This window comes from Amblyomma mixtum, chromosome 8 (assembly GCF_055824585.1).
Source record: "Amblyomma mixtum isolate Tamu chromosome 8, ASM5582458v1, whole genome shotgun sequence".
NCBI classification, from domain to species: domain Eukaryota; kingdom Metazoa; phylum Arthropoda; class Arachnida; order Ixodida; family Ixodidae; genus Amblyomma; species Amblyomma mixtum.
In genome coordinates, this window is record NC_143019.1 from 34,863,540 (window position 1) to 34,876,390 (window position 12,851).

At 46.5% G+C, this 12,851-nt stretch overlaps 1 protein-coding gene across 1 annotated transcript; it reads left to right on the plus strand.

Moving 5' to 3' along the window:
- The first annotated feature begins 1,900 nt into the window (after window positions 1-1,900).
- LOC149332039 (endothelin-converting enzyme-like 1) lies at window positions 1,901-8,550 on the plus strand. Its single transcript, XM_089557455.1, has 3 exons — window positions 1,901-2,338; window positions 5,488-5,670; window positions 8,362-8,550. Exons 1-3 carry the CDS (start codon window positions 1,901-1,903, stop codon window positions 8,548-8,550), a joined length of 810 nt encoding a protein of 269 aa, XP_089413581.1.
- The last annotated feature ends 4,301 nt before the right edge of the window (window positions 8,551-12,851 follow it).

Consider the following 12,851-nt stretch of genomic DNA (forward strand, 5'->3'; position numbering starts at 1 on the left):
AGGAAAGGAAATTACGCATTAACTGTCTCGCATATTTCGGTGGACACCCGTCAAAATTCGCGCGTGGCGACATCACGACAATTTGGACCAATCTGGAACGCGGACAAATACGCCTTGCTCGTCAGTAAATTGTTTTTTGAGGAAAGGAAATGTATCTGTCTCGTATATCTCGGTGCACACCTGAACCTCGCCGTAACGGGAAGGGAGGAAGGTGAGAGTGAACGAAGACACCGTATTCACTAGACGCACCTTTGTTCATTCCAAACCATCGAGCTGGCATAGCCGAGTGGTAGTGTGCTCGACTCGCACTCCGGAGACCGGGGTTCGATTCCCAAGCTCGGCCAATTTCTTACTCGGTTTTATTTATTTATCTGGCCTGACTAGAAAGGTTAATTGGACTAATTGATTAAGTAAGCAATTAACTGAACTCAAACTTACTTGGAGCATCACTATACGATCCCTTTAATTGTTTGCATGGTTAGTAGCCAAAGTACAATTGGCCCTGTTTGAAATTCGCGCACTGTGACGTTACGACCGTTTCGACCAACTGAAAAGCGTGACATTTCTTGTCGACAGCTCCTGCTTACAACGATGAGGCATTAAAGGTTTCCGCCTTAAAAATGCCGACAGAAAATGAGCGGAATTTCTGAAGGGGACGATGGAAAAGAAAAAAGGACTCATAATATTTGATTGCTTAACGTGATAGCGCAAATAAAACGAGAATCAGCAGTTATTAACGATGAAAAAAAAAAAATAGACGAAAAGCCAAGTCCAGTCAAGACTATCCAGAATTTCGACAACAAACAAGATGGCGGCGGGCAGTGACGTTGCATCTGATCACGTTTACTTGTTTTGTTGCTTCGCTTGTAGCTATAACCAACGAACTTTTTTCTGAAAACAATGTTATAGCACTAAAATAAAGTAGTAAGTACTTTTTATGCACTATAAATTTTATACCATTGGAACCTTTGGCGTCGAGGCTACGCACTCGGCTAGCAAAGTGTGGTCCGTGAACGCACTCCTAGCGGAGTGCACTCTTCCCCGAGTGGTACTCACTTGCGTCGTTTAGATGCGACAAAGTGTACTTACAGCGAAGTACACTCTCCGTAAGTGCACTTAACTTGCCCGCTTTACAGGGGTATTAGTGACATCATAAACTTGGGTTAGCCTGAGTACAAAGCAAGTGACTTGGTGACCCCGGAACCCTTTGTAGAAGTCCTACAGTAAGAAATGAAGATAGATTGCTTTACAGATAAAACTGCACTAATGAAAACACGCGAATCCTCTCCTAGAAGTTAGAGGCATTGCTGCATCTTTAGAGTTGCACAGTCTGCATTACAATGCTTTTAGGATTGATGTCTCGAAAAAACTCAATTTTTTACTGCGCCGGCGAAGAACTGTCAGAACAATGCAAACTACGTGGTACCAGATTTAAAAACACGATAGAGGATGCTTATTTAATACGGAACGTATAACAAATCGATGATTCGTCCGCCACGCACAACGTTCGAATGATCGCCACGTCATTGGTTTTTGCCAGTAGAGCGCCATCATAACGCTCAGTGTATCACTGCGACTTCACGATGCAATAAGGGTGTGCTTCAGGTCTGAACCCTTTCGCCTCAACCTGCCTTGCCAATATAATTGCTGCCAACGGCTGGGATCGTCTGAAACTTCTCGTTGGCTTCGATGGAAATTTTGTCGAAGCTAGACTAACCTGCCTCATCCTGTATCAGTGCGACCAACGGCTGCGGCCGTCTCGCACTTCTTAGTGGCTTCGATGGTAGAAGCTATCGCACCTCCTCACTACCACGGCAAGCGGCGATCGCAATCGAGCAGTTCGAAGTCCCGACTGTCTCATTAACCCATAGTGGTGTGAGCTGTAAACAAGTGTTGTTGGATGCAGGCAGCTGCAACCAAGACTCAGGCTGCGCAGTGGCTGGACGAAGAGACGAGGAAGGTAGCCGCTGAGAAGTTGCTGAGTGCACGGACCTTCCTCTGGCCGTCGGAGAAGTACCTCCCTAGTGATGGCGTGGAGGAGGCGTACAAGGACTTCCCCGAAAGCGGGCCGTCCTTTATCCGCCTCTGGATCGATAACCGGCAGAGCGGGCGAAGGGCGGTCGGCTGCGAGGCGTACTTCGAGGAGCAGCGGCTGACAAGCAGCATGTCGCTTCCGTACGCGGAGTCCGTGCACATGCTGAACGCGGTCAAGGTCGCCGTTGGTGCCATGAGGCCACCGGTGTACTATCCACATGGCACCAAGGCGATGCTGTACGGCGGCCTTGGCTACTTCTTCGCCAGGGAGCTCACGAAGGCTGTGGACAATGAAGGCGTCAAAGTAAGGGCCTTGAGAATTGTGGTCAATCATTGCGCAGCAGACTAGAGAAATACAACGTTTCTGAAACGGTAGGAAGAGTCGTTAGGTAGTATCCTTCAATTAGAACGGCTCCGTAAGGTTGCCTGATTTATAAGGAGGCAGCTCAATGAGGCTAATCTAAGTGGTAATTAATTAAACGACATGAGACTAACATGTTCATGCATCATGGTGAGCATGCTTTATGGCAGAGGCACAGCTCTGCCCCAATACATTATTTGGGTTAAATGGCATAGTCAGCGTCATAGCCGGTCCACACATGAACTATGCGCGCGGGCTCCTCAGCCCTCTAGAACATTTCAGTTTGCCTATTTGAATTAATCGGTAAATGCCTGTTTTATGCTGTAATCAATAGAACAGTCTTCTTGCGCTCTACTGGATGTCAGTGCTCAATGGTCTGTAACTTGCCTTGCAGTCAAAGTAGGCAAGAAGTATGTTTTTGGATGATGTATACCTAACGAGGACACTCCGAGGAAGATTATAAGAGAGAGGCGGTTGTCCCGTTGGCTCACTCTTAGCAACCTATATTCTTCAGTTCACCTACCCCCTTCAATTCTCTACCATCATGTGCGTATTCCGTTTTCAGGGCTCTTCACAATCCGTGTAATACAAACCAGACAAAAATAGCAGTAGAGAATAGAGCCGCTTGATATGCACCCCACGGGAGCAGAGTAGCGCTTAGGTTCCCAAATCTTCGCTCTCGAAAGCATGCCAAATGTAAAGCGAAACCCCTACTCTTGGAGCAGAGCTGCGCTACGAGCCTGTTGTGTCTTATTTTGTTTATTTTCTAGTTGATTTTGTTTATGCTTGTTTTGTTTATAAATGTTTTGTTTATTGCGTTTAATACTGTCTCAGTCAGTGAGACGCTTGTTATGCTCCGCAAAAAATTTTCTTGGCAATGGAACGAGCATGCCTTTTCGTACCACGCAGGTAAATACCGTACCCTGTTGGGCTTTAAACATTTCTCTAGGAGCCCATTTTGGTAATCCTCGTTATCTAAGGCACACACAAAGTGAACGAAGCTGGGCAAAGCCTTCCGGTACTTGTAACGTTTCGACAACAGGTCTTGTCTCCTGTCGGGGCAAAGCATTCATCATCATTGGCACGTTTTAAGTAGGGCCTTCACTGCGAAGTGGGAGGCCCGGTAGGGGGAATGAGGAGGTGAAATGGGAGGGGTACTAGGATGGGGATCGGGAATCTTGTTTAGGAATAATGGCAGCTAAAGAGGATTAACCGGTGTACCTGCAAAACTTATGAAAACAAACACACCCGTTCTCTGCAAGGCATTGTCCCACAGATTTCGTTTAAGCAGCGCCACCTGAAGGTTATCAGCAACAATTTTGTGACGGCGGCCAAAAACGCAGTTTCCATACTCATCGGTTCTCGGCGCATATACACAAGACATTTAAAAGATTTGTTCGCTTTAATAAATGTTATTTTGAAAAAAATTTCCATTTGCGTAATGAAGTACCACTGCAGTTTTGAACTCGGTTCCATTCGCTATGCAAGATATAAATTTCCGGGTCTCTACTTTTTTATCTTCAAGAATTCACAGCACGCAGGTCAGTTTCCGTTTGTCTGTGGTATGTGTTGCATTTTCGAGCAGATTTTCGGCTGTTTCAATGCCAAAATCGCCTTTTAAAAACTATCGAGACGAACCGGGAGGCAAAACAACCACTTCAGCTATCCAACACATTAGGGAATGGAATCACACACTCCCTCTTCTGCCAACTTATCCCCTGGATATCTATATATCCAGCATATCACATCTACACACTGGCAGTTCTTTTGCCCTGTTCCCTTTAATGCCCATCCGTAACTCTCCTCTTATGACATATTCTTCATCCAACTCATATGAACAGACCGAAGGAGCCTTAAGTCCTATAGTAGCACTGTATCTATGTTCGCCATGCATCTTATATGGTCATTCCGTACAGGATAGTCACTGATTACTCCGCGCAAGCTGAACGTCATTATTGCAAATAAGCAACAACGAGACCCAAAACCAACACTCAGAGGCATCAGCATGTACTTCGTTGATCGATGAGTTAAAGCACTTAGCTAACTGATAGTAAATAGTAAGCAGGCATTTAGTGCAGTAAAGATAGTTACAGTCAACGTTTATGTTATGGTATTGTAAGGGGGCGAGCTTGGAAGCGAAATGCCGAAACGGGTCACCGACGTGCCCTGAGGAGGGCGTGGGTAGAGACGCCCCGTAAACCGACAGTATACGTTGCTGGCGGGAGTCAGACTGGCTCCTCTCCTTGAAAAGCAGGGTAGCCTTTATTATCCCTTTCCCTCTTTCCCCGTGCAGTTGGGTGCCGCTGAGAAGGCGCCTGCGGTGTCCTTTGGAACTGCTGCCTTAGGGAACAGTCAGAGTTTACTTCTTTTAGCGCTCGGGGGAATAAGTTATCGGGTTCCAGCACAAATACTACACGAAGGAACTATTTTACTTTCGAAGCGCCCCTCCTTTTGCAATGAGTGTAGCGCAATTACCTGCATAAAGAACGACTGACCAGCCTCCGTTCATGTCTTGTTAGTTGTCTTAGTCTCTTTAGCACGAGATTGTGGCGTGCTTCATCATGCGCCCCGGAGAATTCTAAAACATGCATCACTACGAAAACGCTACATCTGCGATGCTATGTAATTATGATTTAGGGACACACTAATGACGTTTGCCATAAAAATGCTCCGCGAAATGCCTTCCGATAAAAATTAAAAAATTATATTCAGAGATGTTTCCTGAATTTAGTGGAAATCGTTAGTTCTATCCTTTTACAGCAAACACCAATGACATATATGCGTGGGTAGCATTCTGATGCATGTTGGTTATCTAAGTTACGAGGAGAGGCGGATGTCCTCGGTGTCTGTTGTGCATGCCGTCATTGCACTCGACGCTTCGGTGACTACACGACGGCTGCTGCGACGCCATCTTTTTTGGACTATCTCAGCCTCTTTAACTGTCGCCGAAAAAACTTCGTCTGACGGGGCTAGTAAGGCTCTCGCTTTAATATCGGTTCCTCATGTTACCTCATGCAGTCCAGCTGAAAGGCCACAAGGCACAGTTCATGTCTGTTCTGCGATCTGACGACTTGCCCTCGTCTTCCATGCAGGTGGACCCTCAGGGCCGCGTCCTGTCGTCATGGGTGACCGAGGCCTCGGTACCGGCCTACGAGAAACGCCTGCGAGGCTGCCTAGCCCAGAACGAGAGCGTCTTCCCCGAAGTGCCGGCGCTCGAAGTGGCCTACGCGGCCTTCAGCGATGACGTGGACCACACGCAAGACCGCGTCTCGCCGGTTCGTACCTGAACAGAGAGAGGGGACGCTGCTACGACTTTTGCGTTGTATGGCCAGGACGAGGCAAGATTCGCTTCGACGTTTCTCCCCAACGCAAATGCCGCCCAGCTGCGCACTGACACTGTTCTTTACTCGCGTCGTGTCATGGGAAAATATTTATCTTCTTCAGCCAGCTTTGCATGCTTTGTATGTCAGTCGCCCACTTAAAGCAACGGATTCCGTTTTACGCGTGTTCGTTTCCTTCGCTGGATGCTATTCGAATGTAAAGACAATGCTGCGTTTTAAAACCCACTGGATAGGGAGGTGCAGTAAGCATGCATTATGTGAACATCCAGTTTTGCTAATTGAATTGCTTCCGAGCCACCTACCAGCCATTGCCTGGATTTTGCATTTACGCGACATGCAGCAGGAATCCATTTGAGTACAGTGCGAAACGGGAACACGAGACGCAAAAGAGCACAGGACATGCGCTACTGCGGCAAGCGGACGGTGAAGGTTCGTTTCTCACCGGAAGCACATTGTAGTTCTTCTATTTAACCACAGTAAACCTTATTGTGGCTAGCGAAGCGATAACTTCGCCTTAAACAACATTTCTCGCGCTCCTGCGGCATGCGGACGATGAAGCTTCGCTTCTCTCCAGAAGCACATGAAACACACAGTAGTTCCCCGCCGCGGTGGCTCAGTGGTTACGGCGCTCGGCTGCTGACCCGAAAAACGCGGGTTCGATCCCAGCCGCAGCGGCCGAATTGCGATGAAGGCGAATTCTAGAGGCCCGTGTACTGTGCGATATCAGCGCACGTTGAAGAAATTCAGGTGGACAAAATTTCTGGAGCCCTTCACTACGGCGTCCCTCATAGCCTGAGTCGCTATGGGACGTTAATCTCTAATAAACAAAACCAAACATTGCAGTTCTTCTATTTAAAAATATTCTGGTGTCCACCGAGTTGTCGAAATATGAAAGCTGCTGCACCCTTTCCTCTCCTCGAAAACCCATTTTCATACTGAAACTGTGACGTAACATGATATTACGAAGTAGTGTACTATGTCGTAACTGGAATGCTGAAGTGATGTAGCATGTCGTAACCGGAAAAGATGAGTGATACGTCCTAATCGGAAATGTCGAAGTGCCATAGTATGTCGTAACCGGAAATGGCGAACTGGTGTAATATGTCGCAACCGGAAATCACGAAACGCAACATTCCACTTTATGAGTCAGAAAAAAAATCAAGATAAAAGGCATGCTTTCGCGTTCCTCCACGTAAGCAGACTTCAGTGCTCTTAGAAATTTTTCACAGATATACCTGTGAGGTGAAATACGTTGCTCGCCGCTGCACTTAGTGCTACGCGCGGCAGATTTAGTGACCAAGTTCTTTAAATGTGGCGACTGCTGAGTTTTTATTTTCGAATGCATCAGCTTTCATCATTCTCTTTATGAAATATTGCTAACTATGCAGCAAAAATACAGAAAATTACGTGTTTTGATATGTATGGTAGTAGAAAAATGTGAATTGGCTGTGTCATGCTTCCAGCGCATCGCTGATTCCGCGGGTATCTCACGACGGGGGGCAACCATCTGAGCGTCGCCATAATGAGATGACATCACAACTCTAGCTGGTTGTAACGACCGATTTCTCTAACGAAACGCAAAACCAAACGAGGCCATTGAGCAGCCAACGGGGGCATAAATTTTAAAGCTGGTTTTCTCAACTTTCACTCTTTCCACGATGGCTATCATTCAGTGCTGCGACATTTCGTATCGAAGGCAGTAAAACTATTTTTTTTCATCAATTTTTGGATTTGCTAGGAGCGCAATAAAGCTTTGTTTTTCTGTGTATAGTCACAATAAGTTTTGCAAATTATTTTTGTAAGCAAAACCTTCATTTTAATATGCATGCTGCAGTATAACTTCTATCTCCATATTGGCTTTCAGAAAGAGGAACAAAAAGGTTTATTGCAGAGGAACGGGCTTTGTGCATAAACTAACATAAAAACTTGGGCACGTTCTCCTTAACTGTTTAACACCAATAGAATAACTTTACGAGGCCTTTCTGTGTAATTAGCCCGGAACTATACCTGCTAGGTCAAGTTAAATTGCAGTCCTGTAGTTATCATGAAGAAATTTATAAGGCTGGTATTCTATTTCATGCAAAACAAGCGAAAGTAGTTTCAATTACTGCATACACACTTAGCGCTAATTTCGCCTTAGTTCAATGTTGCATAAGGTCAAGCGTTCTCTATAGTCAGCAAATGTATCGCAGAATGCCAGTGTTGAGTAGAAGGTCCGAAAAACGAAGTATTTTATGCAACCCTGGCTCATAAGAGTTCCGTTTGGGAAGTTCGCTGCCAGGCATAACCTTTAAGGAGCTCATCAGACAAAGGCCTGAAATAAATTCGGGACCATACAGCACCTCAAAACCTAAACGAAAACAAAAACTGCACAATTAAATATCGAAGTTTGTCCTCAGTGAAATAGCGAAATGCCATGTCCAATAGTAAAAACGTATGACTAAATACCAAGCAAAGCAACTTCCTATACAGAAAGCTCGCACTGTGAGAAATCATTTCACTAGTGGTGCAGATAGTTACCTTTAATTCTGACATTGCGCTGCAGTCTAGTGTTGCGAATTCACTTGCGGTTCCTAGTGAAAGACGCGTAAGCTAATGAGTTCTTCCGTCCCCTGCATCTCGCAGGAGCTGAGTGAGGAGCAGGTCTTCTTTATCGCCGCCTGCAGCCCCTGGTGTATCAAGCCGGCGGACGGAAATGCGTTCTCGGGCGAGTGCAACAAGGCGGTGATGAATTTTGCTCCGTTCGCCCAAGCCTTTGGTTGTCCCCCTGGATCCGCAATGAACCCGAAGAAGAAGTGCCGCTTCTTCGACTGAGGCCCTCGCCGCTATTCCTTACTGTGACTGTTTTGCAATTTTCGTGGTGGAGTCATCTCTGCAGTACGGTGGGACGTTTTAGTGACAATTTCGGCATTCGTCAGTTTATTCCTTATTTCCTGCGTTGCAAGCACCTCTATGAACGTTGCAGATTAGTCTCAATATTGCACAAGGAAAGTCTCGTAGTTGCGGCTGTATGCCACGAACAATATCTGCCTTTTTATGGTTAAGTTTATGTTTTGAGCTTAAAAATACCGCACCCCATACACCAGCCAATTGCGACTTGGGGGCGGAGATTGCTTATGTGTATTAGTCGCCATGTTTTGCTCCCATACTCTCTACCTACCCAGAAAACCTCCTGGAAAAAGCTATTACAAGAAACATACCCGAAGGTGTTTCACTTGCTTGCAATATGTACTGCCTTTGTTAAAAACCTACGGCCTACTAAGTTTGCTTCTGAATTATGCAGTGTACATTGTTTCGCATTGTCCCTGTTCCAAACCACATCGGCGTGACACCAGCATTCGTCTGTCTTGCCAATACCTTAGGAGCCGTATATTGGGGATCTCTGGCACGCATGGAATTGTACTGAGAGCCCAAATACACCGCTCACAAATAAACCCTTCAAGCCGCAAATTTTTTACAAGCGCTGTACCTTCCTCTGCATAACATTAGCGTGCTTTACTAGGCTTTCTTCTAAACGAACGCCATCGACATCGTGCTGAGCCAAGAAAAAAAATCTTTCGCATCCGCAAGCTGCGCAATTAAAACTCGATGTGGATTGAATGGTTCTATCTTATATAATGAAAAATTAGAGGGAGGTTTCTTTTGGGGTGGATTTTGGGCGTGATGTAGCCTTTCATGTGAATACTTCATCCAAAAAGGTCGCGCTATATAAGAATGTCCAGTAGAGGTAGTGTTCATCTCAAGTCAACCTTTGAAATTCATTTGCCCGAATACAGACAAGGAGCAAGAAGTTCTTTCCGACGTGAAAGTTCTCTCCGACGATTCCCACAAAAAAAGTGGATGTTAAATCTACGTGAAAGCACAGATTCTACTATGCAGAAGACGAAGATGAGCGGGCAGTGCGTCGGGAGTGAGCGCTCGTGCTAGGCCCGCTACGAACAGACAACGCGGCAACGGACGAATTTGCTCCGGGTTGGTACCCACCGGATTCTTGCTTACGCACTAAAATGGCGGCATTCTTCAAAACGTTGAAGCTAATGAGCTCTGCCGAGTGTCTGCACTCAAGAAAACGGCAATGCCAGTTGACTAGCGCTCGCAAGACATTCGACCCACGCTGTACAAACGAAATTTAGAAACAAATAATGACAAAAAAGTATTTGGAAACAGTGTACGGATCGGCTCCCCTATTAAAAAGCGCCTTTTATTTGATCTCACGTTGTGAGGACGAAATGCTGACAAGAAAACTGCGAAAGCCGCAAATTTAGCGGAGGCGTTCATTTGATCGCAGCTATTTACATATGTATATAGAGAGCGAATTCCCGCCGTGGTGGCTCAGTGGTTATGGAGCTCGGCTGCTGACCCGAAAGACAAAGGTTCGATCCCGGTCGCGGCGGTCAGGTGTAGCCCAAGGACAGCCTTGAGACCATGAACGCCGCATCTGATTTCCACTATGCTTCCTTTCGTTGCGTCGTTCCGTCCCTCCTTCAGGGAGCAGTTCAGGTATCAAAATTGAATGAGGCAATTGCTGGACCTTTCCTCCGCACATGGGCAACCCACCATTCTGCACGACTTTGAAATCTTTTGGAGGTGCCATCAAATTCTGGCCATGGCGTCCGCAATTCCAAGGACGCCAAACGCACAAAAAAAAATGCTCGTGTTGAGTGTAAAGTACGCATTCATGCATCTGGGGTGTAGAGTATGCCTTCAGTTCAAAGTGTAATGCAAATGGCTTCGCCAGATACTTTCGATAGTGGATTTCCTTCGAGCCTAATGAGAATAAAGCATCTCTATTAACAGCCGACTATTAGGATTACGTGCCGCTGTCTTTTTATTTAAGTAACCATAAATATTCCGCAGCGAACTTACAGGTCGCTTTTGTTCCGCCTCCAGTGAAATTCGACCGCTCCGGCCAGGATCGAACCCACGTCTTTCGGGTCTGCAGCCGAGCGCGCTAACCACTGAGCCACAGGAGCGGCTTATTTGTGCAGCTAAAGGTATACCGCGTGAAAGGACTCACCGCCAAACACAAAAAGGGTGGACCCCCGTTCAACTAAAAGGAAGTATAAGAGCCATGAACGAGACTGTAGACAAAGTGTTTGCATCTTCTTGGACCCTCTGCTTACTCACGCATATGTTTGTAGCAGAAATCAGGAAGAATTATATCATGCTATATGTACTGCATTTTAAGGCCAGAGTTCCATTTCCGGACTCCGCTCTAAATATTCAATTGCACAGAAAAACATCGCAGTCGTAGAGCAAGCCCGGCACCACAATGGCTTAATGTTGATCGAGCTCGTCTGATGACCCGAAAGACGCGGGTTCGATCCCGGCCGCGGTGGTCGAATTTCGATGGATGGCTGGGGATGGCTGCCCCAGGGCACGCCGCTCTGGGGCAGCGCTGAACACGGATAATTATATATACATCGATGGCCTGCGGATGCAAAAAATCTTCCGCGAATACATTGTGCGTTCAGTGTTCATCTACAAACCACGCCGCGACGAGATATTCATCGCTACAGATACTAAATGCGGAAAAACGTGGACGCAGGACCCCATACTGAGTATTCGCTCCAAAGGCAACCCACCAAGACCTTTCGAGGATTTCCTGCTGGCTTATCCATACCTTGAGCTGATAGGTGCCGAAGCCGTAGAGAAATTGCCCCGGCCTGGCCTCTTCAAGACTCATCTGCCTGCTCACAAGGTACCTTACTCAGATGATGCAAAGTACACCTTGCAAAGTACATGCAAAGTACCCGAGAGGACCTCGGGTGACGTTTGGGAACCAGGACAATTCGTCCAGCCCGTAAATAATTAAGGAAGTCTTAACTCTGAAATCGTCGGCTTAGAACGGAAGTCATAGACGGACGGAAGATGTCGCAGAACTTATACTAATACCTGATCCTAATTAATTTCATAAAATTTAGGATAGCTCTGACATCCTCCTTTAGAGTTGGAGGTGCATAAAGCGCGTCATGCAACTCAGAAGCAACTTGTGGCAACGCGGCCGTCGTTGTGCTACAGCAGGCCCATAATCTGGAGGAGATGGAGCCAATGCTCGAGTGTGGATGCTTTGTTCGCGAGGGTGTCGTCGGTGTCTTGAAGGCCCACTTTACCTTGGAGATCATCACAAAAACTAAAGAATGGATGAACGTAAGACCAGAGGGTCCGACGTTGTGAACCTCTGGAGTGACACTAGGATTCCACGATTTAGGCATTTTATACAGCGCATAGAATAATTAAAGGATACTGTTACGTAAATGTGCGCACACAAGGAGTAGTCACAGAGGGATGGTGACAGCAGCTCAGTCGAACCGTTGCCGGCCAACGGCGCACAGACCACACTTCGTCCGCTTCGCGCTCCGTGCATGAGCCCAGCACTGTCTTGTTTGTTGTCCACTGACAATACATTTTATAAAAATAGTACTTGACTGACACATTGTACTCAGTTAATCGTTGTTATACGAGTAGATGCTAACCATAAGGGTGAATTTGAAGGAAGGGGCGCAACTGGTAGCTTGCTGTGCGTAAGAAATATTTTTTGAAGCAAAGTTTGTGTTGCGATATTCCCCACCTATATATGCGGCGTCATGTCTCCTGTGGCGTTAACTCTCACCGTTCTCAATAGCATTACGCGCGTTTTCGTCGGACCGGGCGAGCGATCCCCCGCCAACCATAGACCATAGAGCATAGACCTGCGGCCGCCTCGCTTACATGGGCTATGCTTCGCTGCTAGTGGTCGTTTGACCCCGCATAACACTACCTCGCGATAGAGTGTCCAGATATTCGTAAAGTACATCATCTTCGCTTTGAATCATAGTCCTCGAATCGTGCTTCTTGGGGACTTGAACGTCGACGTCATAAAGCACTTGCAATTCGGATTCGATGTTGCGTTCAGACGGAGCAGGCTCTTGAGATTCCGCGTAATAACGCGCTGCTCGGTGACATCTGCTTGGTTTTGACCACAATTTCTGGAGAGAAAACACCAGTGATTAAGACAGCCTGTAACATAAATAATTAAAATCGACGTACCGTTACCTGTGGCGTCAATTGCGTTAATATCTCTTGATCCAGCTAGCGCTGACCTCTTGTTATAGCCTTGTTATAATTGGAAGTAA